This window comes from Saccostrea cucullata, unplaced genomic scaffold, assembly GCF_032062105.1.
Source record: "Saccostrea cucullata isolate Sc308-1 unplaced genomic scaffold, CSIRO_AGI_Scuc_v1 ctg53, whole genome shotgun sequence".
Taxonomy (NCBI): domain Eukaryota; kingdom Metazoa; phylum Mollusca; class Bivalvia; order Ostreida; family Ostreidae; genus Saccostrea; species Saccostrea cuccullata.
In genome coordinates this window covers 13,472-39,146 of record NW_026936258.1, presented here as the reverse complement: position 1 = coordinate 39,146, position 25,675 = coordinate 13,472, and the positions used below count along the sequence as shown (strand labels likewise).

The window sequence follows — 25,675 nt, the reverse complement described above, 5'->3', positions numbered from 1 at the left end:
CTCAAAACGAAACTGTATTTGTCTTCAGCTTGTACAATAGCTATAGTTTAAGAAAACCAATACTTATACAACTGGAAAAACGTGTAAAATACATTTAGAACGTCTTCACACTCTTCTAAATATTGAAAAAAAGGAAAACACAACAATATCATATGAGGGAGTGTTAATTATGGGACTGTTTTATGATACAAACCTTATGTTAACAATGCCACAGTGCATACTAGCGCTACAGTTCTGCAGCTAAGTGGATACGTGCCATGGAAAATGTCATATGTAGGTTATTCAATACCTTTCCTAATCAGCTGTTCATGACAAGTTCATAACAAGGGCGGTGTGCCCAGCTGAAAAGAAAAGTCAACAATGAAGTTTTATAGCTTTTATTCAACAGTCAACAATGAAGTTTTATAGCTTTTATTCAACGAATAATAACTAGTGGAGTTGATCAGAATTATCGATTTTGAACATGCCGAACCCCCATTTTCCTGAGAAGTCTTGCTAGTAGACCCCACTTTTTGTTACCCAGTTTCATAAGTAGCAATTTTATTTGAAAAGGGGGGTTACTCTTCCATTGAGTTCGATGGAAAAAAAATTCCTTGACGACCAAAAAAAAAAAAAAAAAATCGTCCGTGGCTATTTTTTGAGGGGGCACAAACATTAAATACCTATGTTTTCTAGCTATAGTACAGGTATGCTACATGTGTAAAGATTTGTCTATCTTCGGTCCCGACGATTTTTAAAAAAAAATTTGCTTCCCTCTCAAAACGAATTTAGGTAGGCCCCCTATAAATTTGTTTGTTTTATACAGCATAATTTATTAGGCAACCCTCCCTCTCTCCTGTTTTTAAAGAAACCTGAAGAGAAAACTCTTGGAAAGCTTAGAGCATTGTCGTTTACTAACTTTTATATAAAGAACGATATATGATTCATTTTGAGATTACTTGCTGTATACAGCTGGTAAATCTATAGCCTATTGATTTTTTTTACACCGCTAAGCTTCCATACATCACTTCTCGGGATTTTTCGCTGATATAAATAAAGCGGCCCGATCAGTCATTGTTATGTTTACAACTCCGAAGCACACCTGACATTTCAGGATGGGTCAGATGGCTAACTTAACACAAACGGTCAGTGTCTAGACGAACTGACAGATGGAGGCACGACCTGAAATACCGACATTGCAACAACGGAAAGATGGGGGCATATTCCTCGAACTGTTACAAACCTTGCAAAATTTTTTTGCTGCAATTTTTGTCGGCATGTGGCGATTTTTCGTCCCGCCACCAAGAAAGTCGGTGTTTGGAGAAATTGTTTTAATTACGGGTTCAGGATCTGGAATCGGTCGTCAGCTAGCCAGGGAGTTTGCCAGACTGGGGGCTGTATTAGTTCTCTGGGATATAAACGAAACGTCAAACTCGAAAACAGCGTCCATTCTGGAGGAAGAATTCCACGCCAAATGCTTCTCCTACACCGTTGACGTCGGGTGAGTACCATGTTGAAAACAGGGAGAGAGAGAGAGAGGAGGTTAAGAGAAATTGCAAATCGAAATCATATTATAAGTGAGCAATGGTAAATAAGGAGGTGAAAAATGAAATGGGTTTAAAATCTGCATTTTTTTGCAACAGAATTAATAATTTTAAATAAAAAACCCCAATCATCCTATATGAAAAAAAACACACAAAATTATAAAAATATCATCATTTGAGAATTTTCCTTTCATTGGAACAAAGATAAACTACAAGTTTATTAACAAAATCAAAATGTTTGGTACACACATCTTAAAAAAGCCATGTGATGCTGATATCAAAATGTATTTGTTAATTTTTAGTGTAATTGTGTTTAATTATGACCTCAAAACTGATTCGTCTAGGAGGCTAAACATTAAAAATCTTGAAATGACCTTGTATCGCTGTGCATATTCCATAAATTCGAAAAAAAAAAATTGAGGAAGGGTGAGGCTCGTCCTCAAATTTTTGACAATTTCTTTAATTAAGGGCACAGCATTTGAATTATATAAAATCTATGTAAAATCTACAACGGTTACAAAAGACTTCTGAGAAAAATTGCCACACAAGCATTCACCCTCTAGTCTAGATTAGAACTCCATGGGCCTACATTGTTAGTGATAATGAAGATGACTGAAGTAAATTTTAATTTGTACATTGTATTTTATTTCTGTTCAAATTTAAGTGTTGGAACCTCCCATCCGAACATCTCATTAATTGAGTCTTTAACAATTAACTAAGCTTTTACGTTTTTTATCAAGTAATCTTGAAAATCTGTGAGACCAGCCATATTTTTAGTATATGTATAGTTCCGTTATAATTGTTTTTTTCTCTCTCCATTAGCAAATCTTGATGCTTCCTTTAGTGATGCACCAGACTGTCACTGTCAATAAATCTTTATTAAAAAGGATGCTCCTTTATTTATTTAAGAAATAAAGTCTGCGTTTTCATGAATATTGCAGGATAACCTCCGAGGTCGAGAAATGTTGTTTGAAAGATAAAAGCCGAGGCGTTAACCGTTAACAAGGACTTTATTTCTATTCTACCATGTCTACTAAAATTGCTTAAATACGGCTGATCGTTTCCTCTATAGAGAAACAAATTAGGTCACCATGTCTCGATTACGCTGTTCCATTTAACACCAGAGGTTAAATTTGTTTGCTTACCTGTGTATGAAATGCAGACGATTTGAGCTTTCGTTGCATTAGAAATAGCTTTTTTAACCCTTTGTGTGCGGGAACCCAATATATTGGGTCTGACGTCATAAACGCTACCGTGCGGGAACCCAATATATTGGGTCTGAGTTTGGAATTAGCACTTCGTAACATAAAACTTTGTATAAAACGTATAAATGAGTTGTGAATTACTAAAAATCTATCAATATGTATTATAAAACTACAATATATTGAAAAATATGTAATTAAGATGTGAAAATATGCGAATTATTTGTGAAATTGTGATTTGAAGTGAAGGTGTTGGCGTTTGTTACGATGCAAGTCAGTCCGCTATTTTTGGAAACAGGGAAAAAACGCGCATGTAATAAATATCTACTAAATTGCTCTAATGTAAAGGAAAATAAAGAAATAAACCTCAAAAATAGTTAAATATCAATAATTCTAATAAATTTGTGCTAGTAGACATAAAATTACTGAGAAATTGTCGATATTTTAGCAGAAAAAACTCTGGTTAACTTGACTTGACCTTAACCTTGCAAAGTTCTTCCTATTAAAACGAAAGTAGGGTGCACATGCTACTGAACTTCAGTCTGAAGCATATCGAGAGCTTATATGGTCGGCAAAGTTTTCTATTTTGGACATAATGTGGTTATTATTTGTTTATTTGGCGTTTTGTAAGTAGACATGGACATTACATCGTCTAAATGAAAACAATAATGCACGAGATTGAACCTGGCACGTTTTTATTTTCCTCAGTCAGTCAGTGGCTGTGCATGTTGTTTACATACGTAATTCAAGCTTTGCTTTGAAATAAAGGTTGGAAAATTGAAGCATCTTGTCAATTAAGAGTATTTGTTTTTTTAACAATAAATAAACAAATAAATAAGTAAACAATTATTTTTTTTAATCTAAAGACCCATTTAAAAAATGTTGAAAAATAAAAAAAAAAAGTCACCTAATTAAAAAAAATAAACGTGGAGGACCTTGAACACTGTAGGAAATTTTCCAATGAGTTATTGCATTAATAAGTAAGTGCAAAAGAGATATATAGAGAAATATATATCCATCAACATATATTTGTGATCAAGCAAAATTAATTCATGATGCATGCAGGTATTCGAAATGTACTCAATATGAATTTTAAAAAACTGACAATTATGGAGTCAATTAAGTGGCCCTAATTACATCTTAAATTTCTGGTTTAAAGCTGCTTGATGTTCCAACTATTTGGGAAAACTTTCAAATATTTTTTATAACAGTATAATAATATATTGTAAAATTTTTAGCACAATTAAAAATTAAAAACTTTCAAATATTATAACAGTATAACAATATAGTGTAAAATTTTTAGCACAATTAAAACTTAAAAATAAACTTGATATTTTCTAGTGTATTCAAATGTAAGCTAGTTCTCCACACTAAAACTGAAGTTTACTTTAAAAAAATCCAAACAGAATTGAGAAGAAATGAAAAACATTAACATATCAGAAAAGATGCATTGATGCATTCACGCATGTGCATATACATGAAAATGGTAAAAAGTAATGAACAAATTTTGAAGTGCTGATTTTCCCTGAAATGACTGTCATTTGTTTAAACTGTGGTATTTGTTTTATTTCAGTAAGTATTAAAAATACCATTTTATAACCTTGATGAGGATTATAATATAGACTCAAAAATTTCAAAACCAAAATATGTTCCGGGATCTTTGGTGTCTTAGAGTTAGATTTCTTCAAGGCATTTACATACTCTAGTTTGCATAGAACCTAATTACTAGGTGAAAATAATTGGTAATTGTATCAGAATTTTTTTTTCTTAACCAAGTAGAAGTATAAGTTTAAGTATCAGGGAGACATTTTCTTTTTCTTTAAAATAGACTTTTGCCAGAATAAAGCATGTGGATTAAATTGCACATTTCCCCCACTTTTTATTTCTATTTTATTAAAACCAAAAACAGTGAGTCTGCCCCAACCTATACATGCACACATAAAATTATAAAATTCACTGGTTAAATAAATGGTAACTATACAGTTTAAAATTAAGATGAATTGTCATTTTTGTAGGCATAAGAAGGAGATCAGTCTTTAAAATGAGTAATTTGTGAATTGTATGGACTTGCATGTACATCTGTTCATTAAATTACAATAAAAACTGGGTGATAGGAATTGTACTTCTCAAACTCAAAAGTACACACTGTGCATGTTTTTACCTAATAAATTAATTTGTAATATGTCCTCTAGTTTACAAGTTTATAAGGCCCAAGAAGCTTCTACATTTCATCCCTTCTAAATATGTAAGATAGGTACATTTGATATAAGAGATAATCATATATGCCTGAATTAATACAGTAAAAAAGCTAAGATACTGTGAGAATTTTTTTTAATGATGGTCCAGAAAATTTTTCAAAAAATGCAAATTCCTATACAGTTATTAATCAGTTATTAATCAACAAAGATTACATTTTGGTCTCCAAAGATATGATTCTTTTTAAATATAAAAATGTGAATAGTTACTTAGAATACAAGGAAACCCCATGGTAGAAATAAAATATATTTTATCATTAGGAATAATTTTTGTGTTGAAGTAAAATTCAGGCACATTTAAAACTTGTAACAGGTAAGGAGAAAATTTGTGGTTGGACCAGGAATTGAACCCAGGAACCCAGCTTCAATAGTCAGGTGCTCTAGCGAATGAGCTACCCAGGTTGATACCCATAGCATAACCATTACATATCCTTCCTTAAAATTATCTTCATCCTTGCAGACACAAACCAAATAATAGTTTATATTAATTAGCCCCTGAAAGTACTTTCACTTGCAAATCCAGAGGGGTCAATAGCATCAAATCTGTAACAAGGAAGGAGAAAATGCATGGCTGGACCGTGAATCGAAGAAGGGACCCCTGCATCACCGGTCAGATGCTCTACTCACTGAGCTTACTTGGCCTATATCCATGACCCATACCATTACACTTGCATAAACTTAAAAGTATTTCATAATATATTGATTGATATTACGATACATATCTGTCAACTATCATTAACTAAAATCAATTGAAAAAAAATCAAAACACCAGTGACCACAACGAAGTAATTCTTAAAAACCATTATTAAATGACTGTTAACGGTGCTTATAAATTTCTAAAATTTAAAATTCTAGTTTTCCTGCTGGCAATTATTGTTGCCAGCTAGGAATAAAACTTCTAAAATAAATGCCGCATTTCTTACAGAGTGAGAAGTATTGTGGGAGGAAAGTTGATGAATATGTTAACTTTACAAATAACATGGTGAATTGCATTTTCTTCAATAAAAGCACAATTAAAAAAACTTAAAGTGATATGAGAATTACTAGAGTATATTTAGGGGTGTTAGATACAAGTCATTAGAAAATAAGACCTCAATAACTTAGTGTAATGAATATGTTATTTTATTTTTTTAAATTTATTTAACCTATTGACTGCTTTATTTGAAAATGAATACTAGTAACAGCAAATAGTTCATTGTTGTGCTAATTTGCTTCAAGATTTCCCGACCTCAAAAACTGCATATTCTTTGAGGATCATACTTTCTTATATGATTGCCAATTTTTCTTAAAATAATCACTGGTTTTATATTTACAGGCTAATTGAATCTTCAATTTATTCTCTTTTAAGTAAAAATCTGAAAAAAAAATTCCATTAACTTAAATCAGAATTCACTTAAACCTACATGAATATATCCCTTACTCAGATAAGTATACAATGATTTTTCACAACATAACGGTATATAAAACAATAAAACATTGACTTTATAATTGAGTTATTGTTTAAATTAATTTTTTTTTTTACATAATATTAAATCTAAAATTGAATTTTAAAGCAATTGGTTAATTTTTTTCATCAAAGTGCAATATTTTCTTTGAAAAATATAGTTAAAAAGCTAAAAAATCATTTTAAAATATATTTTTTGAAAATTTGGTTTCCATGGCAACATAAAAGAAAAGATTTTTTAAAAAAAATTTATCAATTAATAAAACACAACATTTGCTATATATTTGCCAAATTTTAAGCAAATTGGTTGTCAACAATTTTAGATATTTGCATTTTAGTACACCATTGTGATAATTTTGTTGATATTACAAAACAACTCAGTCCTGAAGTAACAGCGCGCGTAAAACAAGTCAGCACACAAAGGGTTAAATTACAACTTTGTTCGTAATATGTATTGATTAGTTTTAATGAATATACAATAACAAAATCATGTTCCTGTTTTACTGCTCTTTTGGGACTAAAATAATGTGTTTAAATGTGTAGAGAAGTCCGTGAATAGCCCCGCTTAGCTATAAAAACCGATATTCATCAGCAACTTGATGCAATTTACATTGTTTATACTGCAAAAGACGACACATCAATGTGGTGTAAACAAGTATTTCATGCTACAGCCAAACATGCATTTGAATTGTTCAGGTTTGATACGTGTTTCTGATCTGATAATTTTTTGATGATGTTCGTGATTTATTGGAGAATAATGTTTGCGGCTTTTCTTTGATCCTTGCAATAATCGTGGTAGAATAAAAAATAAAACACTATGGAATTTGATTTCTGTGATAATTGTTTTTTAATATTGAAATATAAACTAAAATGTTGCACTACATTCCAAATAAAACTTTCCACCTGCTTATAAGACACCTTAGGAGATATACCGGTATTCTTATCTTATCACATGATTATAAATAAGTTATATTGAAAATATATTACAATATGTAATAATCAACATTATAAGTTAATTTAGAAAAATCCGTATCAAAGTTAAGAATTTTAAGGAAAATATTTTTCCCACCTATACTTCTCTTGCCAATCTTTTTATTCAAAGCTGGGAATGGGCAAACAATATTATTTTAAAGTCAGAGGGCCTGGTCTTGTATATTTTATTGTTTTATACAGGTTTGTTTTACATATGTTAACATGACTCATTGACAAGTGGTGCAGTGGTAGAGCATCTGCTCTAGAGTCACAGAGTAAGGAGTTAATTGTCATCTGAAGTTTTGTCCCTGCCAGCATGAAAAATTGATTGTCTTGGGTGGTCGGGCGGGCCATAATTTCCAACTCTGCTGACCTTATGTCGCAGGTTCCAATCCCATTGTGGGATGAGGAGACTGGTTCCTGGGATGCAACGGTATAAACCGAGGTCCAGTGTTGCAGTAGGTGCTGGCACAAAAAAGATCCCTCAATGCTCAATGGCCATGAGTGCTGAGTATTGGTTAAAATTTACAGCTCCCCATCGGCAAATGGTGGCATCTCCATTTTGAAAAATTCTTGACAGAGATTTTAAACAACAAACAAATAATTGACTTATCTTACATGTGCAAACATGGTTTATCAAAAGTCTATATTTAACCATAAAGTTAATAGTTTTGGCAATAATGCATATCGCGTGCAACAAACTTCAGGAGATCCTCTAATTGTATACATGCATCATACAGCTGTAATACTGTTATAGTGGTACCTATAGGCATTAAGAACCAGTTATCTCCCTTTATGAATTCAGCAGCTGCTCTTTAAGAAATTGCATTTTAATTTTCTTGTTCTCTATAATGTTTAAATTCTCCTTCTTGGGGTCAGCAAAAGTTGAAATGCATGCTTGACTCATTCAAGAAGTATCAAATTGAAATAAGAAAAAACAAATCTTCACTGGATATTTTAACATCACAATATCGACATGGAACTTAATCGCAGCCCATTTTTTTTCACCGGCATTGAAAAGCTAGATGTATTTTTTTTTCCATTGTGTTCCATCTTGTACTGGATAAAATTTCATCTCCCACTTTATATAGCCCTTAAAAAATCTTCTTTTTTTTTTACTAACAACTTCTTCAAATCTGAAATGTTGTTGTGTTATATGATATTTTCTTAACTTAAACACCAAAATGCTTTCTTTGTGTGAGACAAAAAATAAATAACCTGCTTAAGCTATGGTTGCAACTATTAATCCTGCATGAAGAACAGAGAAAAATATTTTTTATTATTTAAATTATGTCTTTTTAATGATAGCATATAGTATAAACAAGGTTTAAGCACAAGTCATATTAAACATACTGTTTTATTGTGAAGTTGGTAATATTCCATTTCATTAAATGAATAGCACACTGCTTTATTTATTTTTTTTTTTTAAATCAAGAAACATTTTAATATATAACAAATACTTGACATACTACTGGTAAATTAAAAAAGTAGGCTATTTAGGAAACATTTTAATGTATCATTATATTTCAAATAGATAATTTATTAAATTTGAAATGGATATTTTGATTTTCGTGTATTTGTTAATTGGAAAATGTGCATTTTTTTTTAATATTTACATTTGCTGAATTTTTCTATTTTAACTCAATAACTATGAAATTGATTTGAAGGCCATTCTCATGTATACTCACATGTAGAAATTAATATATAGGGAGAAACTTGCACTAAACTGATGTTATGATGATGATTAATTAATTAAGGTATAAAAAAATATAGGGCACCGAGAAATTAAAAATTGAGTACATTTCCATTGCTTTATAGTTATAAACATGTAAAAAGTAAAAAATATAAGAAATGTTTCAAGGTTAAGTGTGAATTATTTGTGTGAAAATCTCAAGGACTTGAAGGTAGGCGTACATATTTTTCTTTAAGCGCCATAAGCTCACTTCATGAAATATGCCTACGCGACAAGTCGATGTGATTTACACACCAATAACTCCCACAAAACTTTAAAAATTCCTGAAATAGATTATGAATACAGAATAAAAATATATAAATATCCCTCATATTATAACATAGTATGCAAGGATTATATCTTTTAATATATAAACAAATACTATTAAATATAATTTAAAAAATTATCAGTAAAGATTTAGAGGTATTAGTTAATTTGATAATTTTACCTCTACCCTAAAAAATGATTATTAATAATATGAAGTGCAGAAATGCAACATTCACTTTAAGTTTAAGTGAGCCTAAACATCAGTGAGATTTTCTAGACATTATTAAACCATTCAATTCAGTTATTCTGCACCTATATATGTAATATTACACTGTTAAATTCCCTTTTCCTTTCATCAAGGGAGAAAAATGCAGTGCACCACCATTTGTAAATATTTTCTAAAGTGACAAAAGTCATGCCCCTTTCCTATGGTAATTTTCATAGTAATAAACCCCAAATAATGCTTCCCCCACATCCAATTTTGTTCAGATTAAAAAAAAAAACTTTTGCATTATGACAATTAAAACTTCTGCATTAAAACAAAAGAAATTGTATTGTAATTAGTTTGATTGTGTCTCATGGTAAATTGAGAGGATCAGTTGTCAGAAATCCCATGAAGGATGAGTTCAGCTCCCTTTGGATCAAGGGAAGGTTTGATACGGGTTCAAGATTTTACTTACGAATTGGAAGAGAAAAATGTTTAAAAATGTTCTGAAGAGCATGCAATCAGGGCCAAAGTGATTCAGATGAGTGTTGTTGTGCCCTGGGCATGAGTCTACCAGTATTAGTCACAATACACGTATCATTAAACTTTTTCAGAGACAAAAACCAAATAATAAAGACTGCTGAAAGAGTGAAGAGTGAGGTTGGAGATGTTACCATCTTAATCAACAATGCAGGAGTGGTAACGGGGAAAAAGTTGATAGATACACCAGATATGCTAATTAGGAGAACATTTGATGTCAACCTCCTAGCACATTTCTGGGTAAGCAATGAAGCATATAACAATGTTACAATTTCATGAAAATTCATCAAGAAACATATACATATATTAAGAAACATTGTTAGTCTGACTCTCTGAATAATGAAACCTGTAGCTCCCCTTTGTCACAGTAACATTCCTTGGCATCAAGTGATATAAAGAGGATTGACTGGTGTGCAGATCGAACTTTTTACTGCATTTATATAAAACATTCAATATATTCATGATATTATAATAAATACTGTAAGTAACTGGGGGTAGCATCGTAATATTTATTCTGAAAAAAAAAAACCCACAAAAACATTGCCATCCTTGTTTGTGCCTCGGTTGACAGTGGTTTTATTGGGGTGAAAATTTTCATTGTTACCCTAAATATTGCAGTACTTGTGGATCATGTATTTATATGTATAATGTAATAATTAATGGGCAAGACTGAACAATATTCAATGCAAATCATCTCTAAAATTCCAGGAGGAAGAATGTTACTTAAAACTTGGACACGGGGGAGCTACAGGTTTCATTATTTAGAAAGTAACAAGTTTCAACATGGAAATATTGACATTTAGCTTCATTATTTTTTCCTCATTTTTCAGAGACGATACAAAAATTGTTTTATTTGCAAATAAGATGCTTCAGGGTGTAGAATTGCTGTTAATAAATTGAATGTACATTTGTACATGTGGTAAAGTATGATTATCCAAAAAAAAAAAACATGAAGAAAAGTCATGCAGAAAGTGATTTCAGTTATTAAATTAAAAAAATATGAAAATCTCTCTCTCATGTGATGACCAGTTCACACAGTTACAATATATGTTTTGGTATAGACAAGTAATTTTCTGAATCGATCTTCTTACATTTCTTTTTAGAAAAATCTTTAATACTGTATGAATTCATTACCCAGTAACAGTATAAATTTAAAACTCTAAAACATTTAAAATATTTCCCATGTAAAATACCATGACTTAATTGTTTGATGAATCTGTCAGAATTTCTAATCAAAGCATTTAGAAGCAACAATTTACAAGAATTTCAAACTATAATTACAATATGTTCCATTGTGAAAAACCTTTTAATCAAGAAACCATGTATTCATAATAAATACCTATTACATGAATTCAAACTGCTATGAGAAACTGTGAATAGAAATTATTTCTTATCAGTTAATGTTGGGTATATACTTACATCTTAACACATTCTAACATGTGAAACACAACTAAAACTAATCCTTTAGCAAGATTAATTGAATGACTTAGTTTGTAGTTTCCCTATATTATCAGATTTAATCTTTATAATAAAAATCCATTTGTATGAGATGTACAATGTATTTATACTCTAAAACATAGATTTTATGTTAATTGAATTAATATTTTGATATGTCATTTGAAATATTGAAGTGTAAACTGGGAAGTGTTTAAAAATCACTCTGAATTTACATACTCCCTGCTTGTTGATCTCCATCAAAATGGTGCAATTAGAAAGCTAAATGTATACCAAGATGTTTACATGATGTTAATGGAACATAATTAATAAAAAAAACCCATAAAATTCTATTCTCTATTTTTAGCCATGGTAAAACATGATTATAGCAAACAAACTTACATGAATTAACAGTATTGAATTGATGCTTACGCCTTACAGCGAAGTTATTTTCATTCCCCTGGCTGTAAAATGTTTTACTGTACATATTTTTAAGATTTGGCATGCTACCTTTGAGAGTCAGCAGATATAATAGATATTGTTTGATTAAGGACAATGGCAAGTCACAGTTATCCGGAGAAAAAAAGGTTTATATCATGGGTTTATTCACTTATACAAATGTGATTGAGAGTGATCTCCCGTGTAAAATTCTCTATGAAATGAAAACCAACGAAGCGTATTTTACAGAGGTAAACAATAACACGTGCTTCCTTCAACGGGTAGAATCATCTCTACAGCAAGAAAGAAAAACGGTTTTGTTGTACATTGTGTTCAGGGACAGACAGTACACAGTGGTCAACAGACCGTTATTTACCGTTTACCCATGCTGGGAATGACAATCACATGACAAGACATGACAAATGCCGAGAATGTAACTGAATGAGGTCGTGCAAAGGAGGCACCATTTACTGTAAACAAATATAAAACAAGTCTATGCCAATATTTTTATGAAAATTTGTTTCCAATATGGTAAATTACTTAGTAACATAAACAGTCAAACAGTCTTTACCATTATCAGGGTTCGACATTCGCGCTCGTCACCTCGCCATTTCCACCCTAAAATGATTTCGGACGACCTGATTTTCAGTCTGGCTCGCCCAAATGACGACCTGGGACAAGTTAGGAATATTTAATAATGATGTTTAATATTTTAAACTTAACTTCATAAGACCTTGAAAACATATTTTCCTGTAACAAAACCAACTCATTCAACATGTTCAAATTGCAGCCGCGAAGATTTCTGCCAAAGATCCTGCCAGATCGTTCGATTAATCAGCTGATGCAAATTTTACTAAAAGTCTTTAATAAAGTATTATTTGAGATATAAAAAATGCCAACTTAGTCAACAATCACATTAAATATAAATAGTAATAATCATCATTGTAACATCTTGCATTTTCCCCTACAACTAATTTTTGATCATAATGATCGTTTTCTGCTGCTAGACAGCCATTTTGGGTGTCCACTGTAATGTTACACCTGATTAATTCAGTCCAGGGCTATTTGACTCTATATATTTAGACCTTCATGGCAAGTGAAAATGAATGTTTTGAGTTACAAACTTTAGCAATCTGCATGTCTGATTCTTCTTATATTTTTGTTTGATAAAATACTAGAAGACATCTTTAAATTCCAAAAATGTCTGGTTTACATTTTTTAATACAAAAGTGAAAAACACAACTTCTATTAATTATCTTAAGAAATTGTAAACAATTGTACATTAAGTTTTGTTTCAATGAATTTTATTTGGACGACCTGAAATTCATTTGGGCAACCTGTGATCATACCAAGGTTGCCCGAATGGCGAGACCAAATTTTGACGAGTGTCGGACCCTGATTATGAATATGAATTAGATTCTTAAATGATGAAGAAATACCAAAGCTTTCTAGTAAGGAAACAGAATCTATAGAAGGTGAAATTACTTTGGAAGAAGCCTCAGAAACACTCTACAAAATGAAATCTTATAAATCTCCAGGTTCTGATGGTTTTTCTGCTGAATTTTTTAAGATGTTTTGGAAATATATTGGTCCCTTTGTAGTTAGATCTATAAATTACAGTTATAGAAGTGGAAGTCTCTCTATTACACAAAGACATGGCATTATTACACTTTTACCAAAAGGTGATAAGCCAAGACAATACTTAAAGAATTGGAGACCAATCACTTTGTTAAATACTATCTATAAAATTGCATCGGGTACTATAGCAAATAGAGTAAAAAGATACCTTGACAAAATTATTAACAAAGATCAAACAGGTTTCATCTCTAATAGATATATAGGTGAAAATACAAGGTTAATATATGATATAATGCATTATACGGAAGAAGAAAATATACCTGGGTTATTATTACTTATTGATTTTGAAAAAGCCTTTGATACTTTGTCCTGGAATTTTATTCAAGGAGCACTTAAATTTTTTAACTTTGGTCCCTCAATTAGGAATTGGGTGTCACTTTTTAATACGGACATTACATCTGCAATAAATCAAGGTGGTAATCTTTCTGAAAGAATTAACATCCAGCGGGGTTGCAGACAAGGGGACCCATTATCCCCTTATATATTCATTATATGTGCAGAAATACTAGCAATTCAAATTAGATTAAACAAAAATATTAAAGGAATAACTGTGAACAATACTGAAAAAAAGATTTCTCAATTAGCTGATGACACTTCTCTTATTCTTGATGGTAGTAAAGAATCCCTTGTTAAAAACATTAAAGAGTTTTTCAGAAATGTCTGGCTTACAATTATTAATTATGCCAAAACTCATATAGTATGGATAGGCTCCAAAAAGTATAGCAATGAAATATTACTGCCAAATTACAATCTTAACTGGGGAACTACTAGATTTACCCTTCTAGGAATACATTTTGATGTGGAATTGGATAAGTTACTATATTTAAATTATGATCCCAAGCTAGTACAGATTAAATCAATACTTAGACAATGGGAGAAAAGGTACCTAACTCCAATTGGGAAAATAACAGTCATTAAGACATTAGTTTTACCTCTATTAAATCACATTTTAATGTCAATACCAAATCCCACTGAATCATACTGCAAAGAATTAGACAAAATATTCTTCTCATTTCTATGGAATAATTCAATTCATAGGGTTAAAAAAGAAGTTATTATTAAAAATTATGAAGATGGGGGATTGAAAATGTTAAACCTAAAGTCTTTTATATCATCTATGAAATTATTTTGGATAAGACAGCTTATTTTTACAAATAGGGGTATGGAACATCTCATTCCAAATTTCAACTTAGACAAATTTATAAATTGTGGAATTGACTATGTCACAATCTATCTGAAGACTTTGAAAAATAAATTTTGGATAGATGTTTTCAAATCCTAAATACTACAAAATCATGAGATAGTATCTGAGGTTGCTGGTGACTCACCTCTGTTTTACAACCCAATGATTCGTATTGGGGGGAAACCCTTTTATAATAAACAAATGTTTAACAACAACATTAGAAGAGTTAATGATATTATCAATGAAGATGGTTCTTTTTTAAGTTTTGAATCTTTTTGTAATACCTATCCCATGATTAAGATGAATTTTTTAGAATATAGTAGTATTATTCATGCTATAAAATCTTGGATAAAAAATTCTGGCCTTGACATACCTATTAAAAAGCTAGAAAACCCATTAATTATGAGAATTATCTACAAGGTGATGAAATGTCACAAATCCAAATGTTTTTATGAAATTCTTAACCATAACTCCTCTATGTCAACAGGTAAAACAAAGTGGAGTGAGATGTTACAGATTGACAATAAAGAATGGAAAAAATTCCACAAAATACCCTTCAGAGTGACAAAAGACTGTAAACTCCAATGGTTTCAATATAGAATTATAAACAGAATTCTAGCGACAAATTCATTTTTATTCAAAATTAACAAAAATGACTCTAAATACTGCAACTTTTGCCTCTCAGAAGAAGAAACAATAGAACACCTTTTATGGGAATGTGATTATACACAATCTTTTCTAGAAGAATTTGTAATTTTTCTTGAAGATAAGACTGGTCTAGTCATTAATATTACAAAAAAATCTTTTATTTTAGGTTACATTGAGAATAATACTGATATTCAAAATACTATTGCCCTTTGGCTGAAATATTATGTTTACACATCAAGATGTACTAAGAAATCTTTGAATTTATGTGCTGCAATATCACAAATGAAGTTTTATTATGAAATACACAAATTTATATCTTATAGAAATAGTGGAAAAGAAAAATTTGATGCCCAGTGGATCAGATGGAACCAACTTTTCTATTAAACTCTCTCTTTCACTACTATCTCTCTCTCTCTCCTCTCTTTCTTTTGCTCTCCTCTATTCCTCTTTCTACCTATCTCTATTTAAAAAAAAAAAAACATCATGTATTAATTCAATGTTTTATATTGTAAAAAGAGATGTGAATAAAAAAAAAAAAAAAAAAAAAAAAGATTCTAAGGGAAGTAACCCTAAAATAATGCATAGTGTTGGTAGATCTGGGTCATGTTTCTAAATTTGTGTTTTCAGTCATGATATCTAGATATGATTGGAAATGAGGATGCAATAATGTATATAATATATAAACTTTCTGAAATGACTGGATTTTGGAAAATTTTTATGGTAAAAAATTAAGTAGGTCCTTTTTATCAACACTTTACATATGAAATGCATTGAGAATTGTAAAAACATTGATTTGACAAAATCTAACTAGTGCTAATTGTAACGGGAACCGTTACAGATGTTCCCCAAACGCTCCCCAACTCCCTTCTCGTGCCATATTCCCTGTAATCTCTATTAAATAAGAAATACTTTATGGAATTTAGACTTAATCAAGGTCTTCCCAGAAAAATACAAAATATATTTAAAAATAGGCATTGCACGCGTGTTCATGTGCGTAACGACCATATTATCTTGTCTACGCTATCTAAAATTTTAATATACTTAATATCAAAGCATTTAATCCAAAAGTATTAAAAAATACACTCATTCGAGTGTATTTTTTATTTTACTCATTTCACGTGCACGTACGTGCAAGCACGTGCATAATTACTACACCTTCTTGTAGGAGTCCCTTATATTTATCTATGTTCTAAATCCCATCCTGTTTGGTTGAAAAACAAGGGAGTTATAGCCATTTGAAGTTTCAGCCAATCACATTGCAGCACACATGCATGCGCGTGATTTCATATATTTTTATCTTTTTCGTATTGAAGGATATCTAAATGAATGACTATATTTTAAAATTCCAAACATTTCGTCAAAAAACAAAGGAGATATAGCCATATAAAGTTTCAGCCAATCAGATTGCAGCACACGTGCATGCGCGTGATTTCATGAATTTTTTTTCTATATCATATTTTAGGATATCCTAATGCATGACTATGTTTTAAATTTCAAAGCATTTCGTCAAAAAACAAAGGAGATATAGCCATTTAAAGTTTCAGCCAATCAGATTGCAGCCCGCGCGCATGCGCATGCTTTCATGAAAATTTTTATATATCATGCTGTAGATATTCATAATGTAGGACTATGTTCAAAATTTCAAAAGATTATGACAAGAAACAAGAAAGATATTGAGACTTTAGTTTCAGCCAATCAGAGCGAAGCGCACGTGCATGCGCGTGAGATCTTGCTATTTTGACCATGCCATCTTATCTATACTACTAATGTATCCTTCCATTATGAGTTTCAAAAAATTTGATCTAAAAAAAGAAAAGTTACAGCAATATCCATTATAATGGTCATTTCACGTGTTGCACGTGCGCGCTCTTGGAAGCACGTGCGCGCAAAATGACCTTCGTTCGGCAAATCTACATAACATGTCTACTGACCCTAGAAACATTTTACCTTAGTCGTATGTGTAGTTTACAAGATCACTCGTGGACAAAATTTTCCCAGGAAGAAGAAAAATAATAATAATAATAATAAGAAACAGAGTAAAAACAATATGTTCCCCAACTTCGTTTGGGGAACATAATAAGGAAGGGTGGCTTGGTGGGTTAAATGTACCAGAATATAACACGTTTTTTATCATTAAAACTGTTCAAGAGTTCTTGAAAAAATCTATACAAAAGCCAGGAACCTTGCCAATGTCCTTAATGAACCTAAAAGAACTTTTAAACTGATATGTCTAATATATGTATCCCTAATATTACATAATTAACTAATTAAGGTTGTATGGAACTTGTATCTGGAGGAAGGTTTGTATTTTGTTAAAGTGATGTTATTCTTACAAAATGTGTTTTATTCCTTACTTTCCAGACGGTGAAATGTTTTCTTCCGTCAATGCTGAAAAGTAACCATGGTCATATTGTGAACATATCCAGTTCTACAGGATTAGTGGGTAGGTATTACTTGTTCTGAAAAACAACCATGATCATATTGTGAACATATCCAGTTGTGATTATTGGCTAAAATTTAACGGAATTTTCAACCTCTTTCAAAGAATCCCTAGGCTAAGGTGGACAAAACAAACTAGAGCTACAGTTTAAATAGAGACCTTTCATTATTCAAAATATGACACAATAACTGGGCTACACATATCATTTTAGGGCTGAACAAACTAGAGCTACAGTCTCAATAGAGAACTTGCATTATAAAAAATGTAGGATCGTAATTGAGCTGTATCATTTCAGGGTTGAACAAACTGACAGACTACAGTGCGTCTAAGTTTGGTGTGGTGGGATTTACAGAGGTGCTGAATTACGAGATCATCTTCTCAGGTTACACAGGGGTTCACACCACTCTTGTGTGCTCATCTTACATCAAAACTGGCATGTTTGCTGGATGTGAAATGAGGTAAGAAAAATTAATATAACTGGAAAAAATTATTTCAGTATTTTTAGCTCACCTGAGCTGATGGCTCAAGTGTGTTTTACTGATCACATTTTGTCCTGCACCTGTCTAGCTGTCCATCATATATATCTATATCTGTATAAAATTTTCACAATTTTGACTTCATCTCCAGAACCATTGGGCCAATTTCAACTAAACATACCACAAAGCATCCTTGGGTGAAGGGGATTCATTCAAGTATTTTAAGTGAAGGGCTACACCCTTTTTCAAGGGGAGATAATTAAGAAAAAATGAAAATTTGGTGGCATGTTTTAAAATTCTTCTTCTGAAGAACCACTTAGTACTGGGTCAGGAAAGATGAAACTTATGTGGAAGCATCCTCAGGTTGTGTAGATTCAAGTTTGTTCAATTCATAACCCCTGGGGGTAGGGCAGGATCACAATGGACGATCAAAGTTTAACATAGGAATACACAGGAAAAATCTTTAAAATTCTTCTCAAGAACAACAAGGCCTGATTGGTCATATTTATATGGAAGCATGCTTAGGTAGTGCTTAGGTAATATAGATTTAAGTTTGTTCAAATCATGACCCCTTGGGGTAGGGTTGGGCCATGATGGGGGGTTAAAGTTTAACAAAGAAACATATAGGAAAAATCTTTAAAAATCTTCTTCTGAAGATCAACAAAGCCATGATTGGTCATATTTATATGGAAGCATTCTCAGGTAGTGTAGATTCAAGTTTGTTCAAGTCATAACCCATCAGGGTAGGGCTGGGTCACAATGAAAGTTCAAACATGTATTGAAAAAAGCCACAGTAAATCAAAAAAATATGTAAGCATTCTTAGTTATTATTGATTCAAGTTACATGTAGTACAAATCATACCCCACCCCACCCCCTTTTTAAGGGTAGGTCAGGAACATTTTAGACATTTAAGCTTTTTCAATGCTGGATTGATATATGCTTTTTTTCTAGTCACAGTGCTCAGGTGAGCGATGTGGCACATGGGCCTCTTGTTTTATCGCAGTTAATCTAAGTTTGTAAAAAGGTTTATATAATCTTTAGGTGGCATTTATTATTTGAATTGTTTCTTGGCATTTGTTTGGAGATGAAACAATACATCTACTCTTTATGTTTTATTTTAGCATTCTGTTTATTAACTGAGAAAATTTATTATTTGTTAATGTAAATAAAAGATTGGATGTCAATGGCAGAAGTCTTTGCTTAAGGAATGAATTTAATAGCTACCCATTTTATACGATATAAACTGGGTTGGGGCAGTTTACGCTTTAGAAACAGCGAAGCGGTTTATAAAAAAGTGTAAACTGTTCCAACCCAGTTTATACCATATAAAATCTGTAGCTATTAAATTCATTGCATATGATTTAATTTTCATTCATTTGATGTAAGAAAAAAAGATGATTGTTCTAACAAAATGACTTCAATTTGTACAAAATTTGAATGTAACGTCAGGCAGATTGATACATTTTTGACGTAAGTCATTGTGACATAGGCAACCCATTTTATATGATATAAAGTAATTTTTTTATCCAATCAAATACAGCGTTACAACCAGAATTAAATTATATTCAAATATAGACTGTCTTTTGCGAATAAATTAAGAATTGATATTGCTCTAAAGTATCTGCTTGTCACTGTCCACCAATAACCAATTCTTACCAAAAAATTGATCACAGAATTCTATTTTACCAGATTTCCATGGTTACTCCCAGCTTTGGAGGTTGAGGAAACAGCCAATAGAATAATGCAGGGAATTCTAACCAATCAATATATTATCTGTATCCCACGACTAGTTTACTTTCTTACCTATTTAAAGATGTAAGTTTTTAACAAGTTAAGCTCTTTCTTACTTGATGAAGTAAACACATTTGCTCATTTAATCCAGTAACATCTTCTAAGTAAAGTCATTTTATTGATAGATACATAATATACAGATTTGCTATAGTTCATTAATAATTTAATGGTATTTTTATTGACACCCATTTTTGCAGATGACTTTTACTTATAACAGATTACTTATTTTGGTCACTGAGTCACTCAAGTGACATATTGCTACTTGTTTTTGTTCACCATCATACATCTTCCGCCATGTTAACATTTTTAGCTTCTCTATAACCAATGAGCCAGTTTCAACTTTTAATACGGGTATGATCATATAGTGAAAATGCAAACATTTTCAGAAAATCTCTGTTCCAGAGTATTAAGCAGACAATCTAAGTGCATTGAAATGATGAACAAGGGTGCCTCTTCTAATACTTTGAAAGTCATGGTCCGTGCATCAGGGTAATTCTTGCGTTCGGGTGGGGCTCTATTGACTATATACTGCAATGAAAATCCTTTACCATTTTCTTTTGTATTGTAAAACTTTTTGATCTTAATTAATGGATTACTTTGACTAAAAAACGTATTTTTAGCAATCACTTAAAAAAACTGTTTTTAGCTCATCTCAACAAAGTTTTTAGCTCACCTCAATGAAGTTTGGGGAGCTTATGTGATACCCTCAGTGTTGGTGTCGGTTAAGTTTTTTTGAGCAGTTTTCTTTTTAAGTACTTCTATGCCCTATATTGATTAGACATGCATGGAAGATGCGTCTAGTGTGTTTCATTGTACCACCCGAGGTTTCAGATGCTGCAATTTCAGCAAATAAATGACCAGGTTAATGTTTTTGGAGCAGGTTAACATTTTTGGTGCAATTTTTGGTGTAGGTCTCATTTCCAAGAAACTATAAGCCCTATGTTGACCAGACTTGCATGGATGATACATCTAAGGATGTACACTTCCAGGCTTGCTTTGGATGCTGAATCTGACCTACATTTTCCTGAAGAGAGAACAGGTTAAAGTTTTTGGTGCAGGTCTCATTTCCAAGTTACTATGAACCCTGTAATGACCAAGCTTGCATGAATGATACATCAAAGGATGCACACTAATGGTCTTGCCTGGTTGCTGAATTTGACATAAATTTTTCAGAAAATGGACCAGGTAAAATTATTGGGTGCAGGTATATCGCCAAGAAACAGTGCCGTCTATTTTAATCATACTTGCACAATTGATGCATCAAGGAATGAAAACTCAATCTTGCTTCAGAGGCTGGATTTGAATTACGTTTTCTTAATGGGCGACTAGTTTGAAGTTTTTTGATAGGTCTATTCCAAAGAAACTGCAAGCCCTATCAGATCAAAATTGCATAAATTTTTAACATTTGTATGTGCACTGTTAGAATGTTGGTTAATTGCATGAGTTTGCCTTACTTAAAGACAAAATTTGTTGAGGTGAGCTCTCATCTATGATTACCTATGTTTTTTTTTGAATTACTTGTAATTTTATAGATAAAGCATGCATCCTAGTCAGAAATAAACCCTCTTCTCTTAATTTGTTTAAAAAGCTTTACCATATAGTCTGCAATTTTAACTGAATTTCAGGAATGGACTACATTCAATTCTTATACAATTAATCAACCAAAAAGCATGATTCTTGGTGTTAGCATGAACATTCTGAAGTTGCTCAAATTAAGAGATTGCCTTTGAGATTAATTTTCAGTCTATTGTGGAGAGTTTAAGGGGTTGTCTACAGAAAAGCCTTTTCTCATTTAAGTAACTCAGTGGACACATTTACATCAGATTTAAGGCACGATATGCAGTATTGATTTTACTTTTCATTTACTATTGTCTCATTATTTCTAATTAAGCTAGGTGGAAGTAGAGTTAATTGCTTTAGGAACAATCAATTTTTATGAATTGAGACTTGTGTGCTCCATTGCACTCCATATCTTTCTAAAAATTGCCATAAAAGATAAACTCTAATGTTTCCATATGTAGCATAAAATTATGCTTAATCAATCTGTAAACATTAAATACCCCATTTTTGAGTTCTTAGAATGATTTGAAAGATTTTCCTTCTATTATTATAAATCACCCTTGGATGGTAAATGTCTATTCATTTTGAGGAAAATATCCGTAAAGCATTATCATGCCATTGAGAAAATAATCTGTTTGTGAGGAGACAACCATCATTGATTTTGAAGTCAGTAATAAGTCTATCATAAGCTACCTGCAGAGAAGAATCCTTAATTAATCATGAAAGAGATTGTACTGGTTTGTATAGAACAATACCAGATTAATTTTGGCTCACCATGAATATATCCATATTAAGGAAATGACTTCTTAATATTTTTAGTCAGGGAATGTGTATGGTTTTGCATTGGGAAATAGCTTTTCTTTTCTTAGAATTTTTATATTGAACAGTGAATGGGAAATTGGTCAACTTGGTAAAAGTTCAGGCAGACATACATGTAGCCATGTGTAGAAATTGCAAATAAGCAAATAATAACCAAAGATGTGTTCAGAAATATCCAAAGATATACTGTACTTGCTCTACCACTTTATTTAAGCATAATTATGAGAGAAGTGTTATCTTGTGCAAAAAAAAGGTGTCACGAAAATTTGGTGATCTACATTACATAACATTTAAAATCATGTTATATTATATATATTTTGCATTAAAAAATGAATAAAGGCTACAAGAGATTGCTTCAGGGTGATGGGATAAGGAGGAGGCAAAACAGCTCACAATATCACTGGTCCTGAGTCTGCTTGTGGCTGTGGGACTCCTGATAAACGTCATTATTATTTTAAGGGGCTGACTGCATGTAGGGATGTTCTCTGAAGAAATTGTAAATCCTGACTGTTTTCTTATCTCTCCGCCAATCAGATGAAGCTTTTTAGTGACAACTCAATTGGTGCTTCATAATGAAAGAATCCCCTGCCCCTCCCCCCAAAAAGAGAAGTTTTCAGGGGTCCCATGGCTACTACATGTAGTTGAATTGGAAACTTTGACATTGTGAGGATGGGATGGCAAAAATGAACATGAATTTGTCAATATAAATTACATATTCACTGACACTGATGCATGTCATCTTTTTGAATAGGATGGTACATTGCATTTTTCTTTATAGGATCCTCCCTGTTGATGCCTTTCTGGAAGTGGTCAGATTCTTTGGTGCTGCAACATTTATGGACACATATGTTGGAAAAGAAGCCAACATTTTAATTCACCAAAATGGGGCATCATAAAATCCAAACCTATATGTCATTGTTAACACTTTAATTTATGTTAGCAAAAGAAATGGGAAGTCTGCAATATATTGTTATCATTCTCCAGTGGCAATAGCATGTAGTTTGTTTTAATGTCACTCTGTTGTAGATTGAAAATATTGGTTCTGAGCTTTTGAAAAGAATAGCAATTTGTTGCTGGAAAAGTATACTGTATATATTGCTTTACAAACCAAGGTTTAAGGAATGGCAAAAATACATGTTTATTCTCTTTTGAAACAATAAATTGAATGATAGCATTTGTACATGTATTATGGAGCTAAACTAGTCTGGTTAGATCACTGTTGTGTACATAAACTCTTCTCTAAAATCAGAATATGTTATTCTTAGAGCACCTTGGTTGATATCTTCCATTATTTCGACATTGCAGGAGTGAAATATTGATGAAATGAAAATAAGAGATAAAATGTAAGGTACGGTGTACAAGTATATAGTTAATGAAATTAGAGATTACATAAGACAGATAAGTAGTATTGACTGTGAAGAGCTTAGGAATTAAGTAAGGACAGATGAGGACCATATTGTATTGTTATGGATGATAGAAATTTTTTGTTGTTTGGATCATTAGTTGTCAGCTATCCAATATTAAGCTTAGTATTGCTTCAAGTTATGTATAAGATTTAGATTGCATGACTGATATATATGGAGATAAGGAACAGTATTCGAGCTCAAATGTACATTAAACAATACACAATAGGAGTGGAGCAAACAAGAACCTCCAAAACATCGGAGGTGGGATCAGGTGCCATGGAGGAGTGAGCATCCCCTGCCAACCAGTCACACCCACCATGTGCTCCTTGTCAGGGTCCAGAAATAACGGAAAATGACTGTATATTGTTATTATTTTCCCATGTATATTTACAATGCTTTTATTATATGAAATTTAAAACTCAAACAACAACATCTGACAATTTAATTAAATATTGTGTTATCATAAGAAATCTACATAGTTATGACATTAAAAAACGACATAAGAAATTACAACCAAATAGAGATTATTGCTGTTTTTATGGTCAATACAATTATCTACCTTTCTCTGTAGCATTCACTGAGCCCAAAGACAAGACTTGATATGGTTGTTCAATCATTTTATTTGAATTAAGCAAAGTGTAGGTATTAAGAATAATTGTCTTATTGTGTGATTCATGAATGATGAAATGATACAAATTTTTACAATTTTTTTTAACAAACTTTGCCTTCTAGTTTGTTAATTTCTGCTGAAGCCCTATAGCTGAAGGCAGGTTGAGGTTTGGAATTTCAACTGACAACAAAAACAAGCAATCTTTTGGACATAACTGACAAACAAATTCAATTTTATATTAACCTGTAAGATCAGTTGTAGGTAGATATAACTTTATATTGTCCTGTTTAAATATGTTTTGAAGAAAGATTTTTGGGATATTAGTCAGTGTTTTTGACTTGTAAGTCCCCAGTACATTGTACATGTATATTGTTGTTTGATATTGATTTAAGCAATATGTGTAAATATAAAATTGTGTTATATATCATATAATATGTATTGTATATCTTTTTATGATGTAAATAAATCTTGCAAAGAAGAGCACAGAAATTGTTGATTATTGGCAAGTAATAAATTTCATTGAAACTGTTTTCAACTGTTTGATTACTTTGCTTTACAATTTCATGTTACCTGTATGTTATTTGATTTTTTTATTAGCTCACCTGAGCTGAAAGCTCAAGTGAGCTTTTCTGGTCATCCATTGTCAGTTGTCCGTCTGTCAACTTTTCACATTTTCAACTTCTTCTCAAGAACCACTGGACCAATTTTAACCAAACTTGGTTCAAAGCATTCTTGGGTGATGGGAAGTTTCAATTGTTAAAATGAAGGACCAAGTCCCTTTTCAAGGGGAGATATTCAAGAAAAGACAAGGAAAGGGTTGGGGCATTAAAACTTTTCTTCTCAAGAACCACTGAGCCAGAAATGCTGATGCTAATGTGGAAGCATCCTGGTGTAGTGTAGATTCTAAATTCTTAAAATCATGACCCCAGGGGGTAGGGCGCGACCACAATAGGGAATCCAAGTTTTACACAGAAATATATAGGAGAAATCTTTAAAAATCTTCTCAAGAACCACTGGGCCAGAAAAGCTGAAAGTTATGGAAGCCGCCTGAGATATTGTAGATTCTAAATTGTTAAAATCATGACCGGCCG

At 31.8% G+C, this 25,675-nt stretch overlaps 1 protein-coding gene across 1 annotated transcript; it reads left to right on the top strand.

The window, feature by feature from the left end:
* The first annotated feature begins 1,025 nt into the window (after positions 1 to 1,025).
* On the top strand, positions 1,026 to 25,107 carry LOC134245130 (epidermal retinol dehydrogenase 2-like). The gene is made up of 6 exons (XM_062727391.1): positions 1,026 to 1,480; positions 10,215 to 10,380; positions 17,843 to 17,924; positions 18,217 to 18,379; positions 20,088 to 20,213; positions 23,347 to 25,107. The coding sequence occupies exons 1-6, from the start codon at positions 1,149 to 1,151 to the stop codon at positions 23,462 to 23,464; spliced, it is 987 nt and encodes a 328-aa protein (XP_062583375.1). The 5' UTR covers positions 1,026 to 1,148; the 3' UTR covers positions 23,465 to 25,107.
* Positions 25,108 to 25,675: the final 568 nt, after the last annotated feature.

Excerpts from the sequence above, each read along its gene's own strand:
- LOC134245130 (XM_062727391.1), top strand. The coding sequence starts at position 1,149 with ATGGAGGCACGACCTGAAATACCGACATTGCAACAACGGAAAGATGGG. Across the intron at positions 18,380-20,087 it reads TTTGCTGGATGTGAAATGAG|ATTTCCATGGTTACTCCCAG; the intron begins GTAAGAAAAATT and ends CTATTTTACCAG. Across the intron at positions 20,214-23,346 it reads TTTCTTACCTATTTAAAGAT|GATCCTCCCTGTTGATGCCT; the intron begins GTAAGTTTTTAA and ends TTTTCTTTATAG.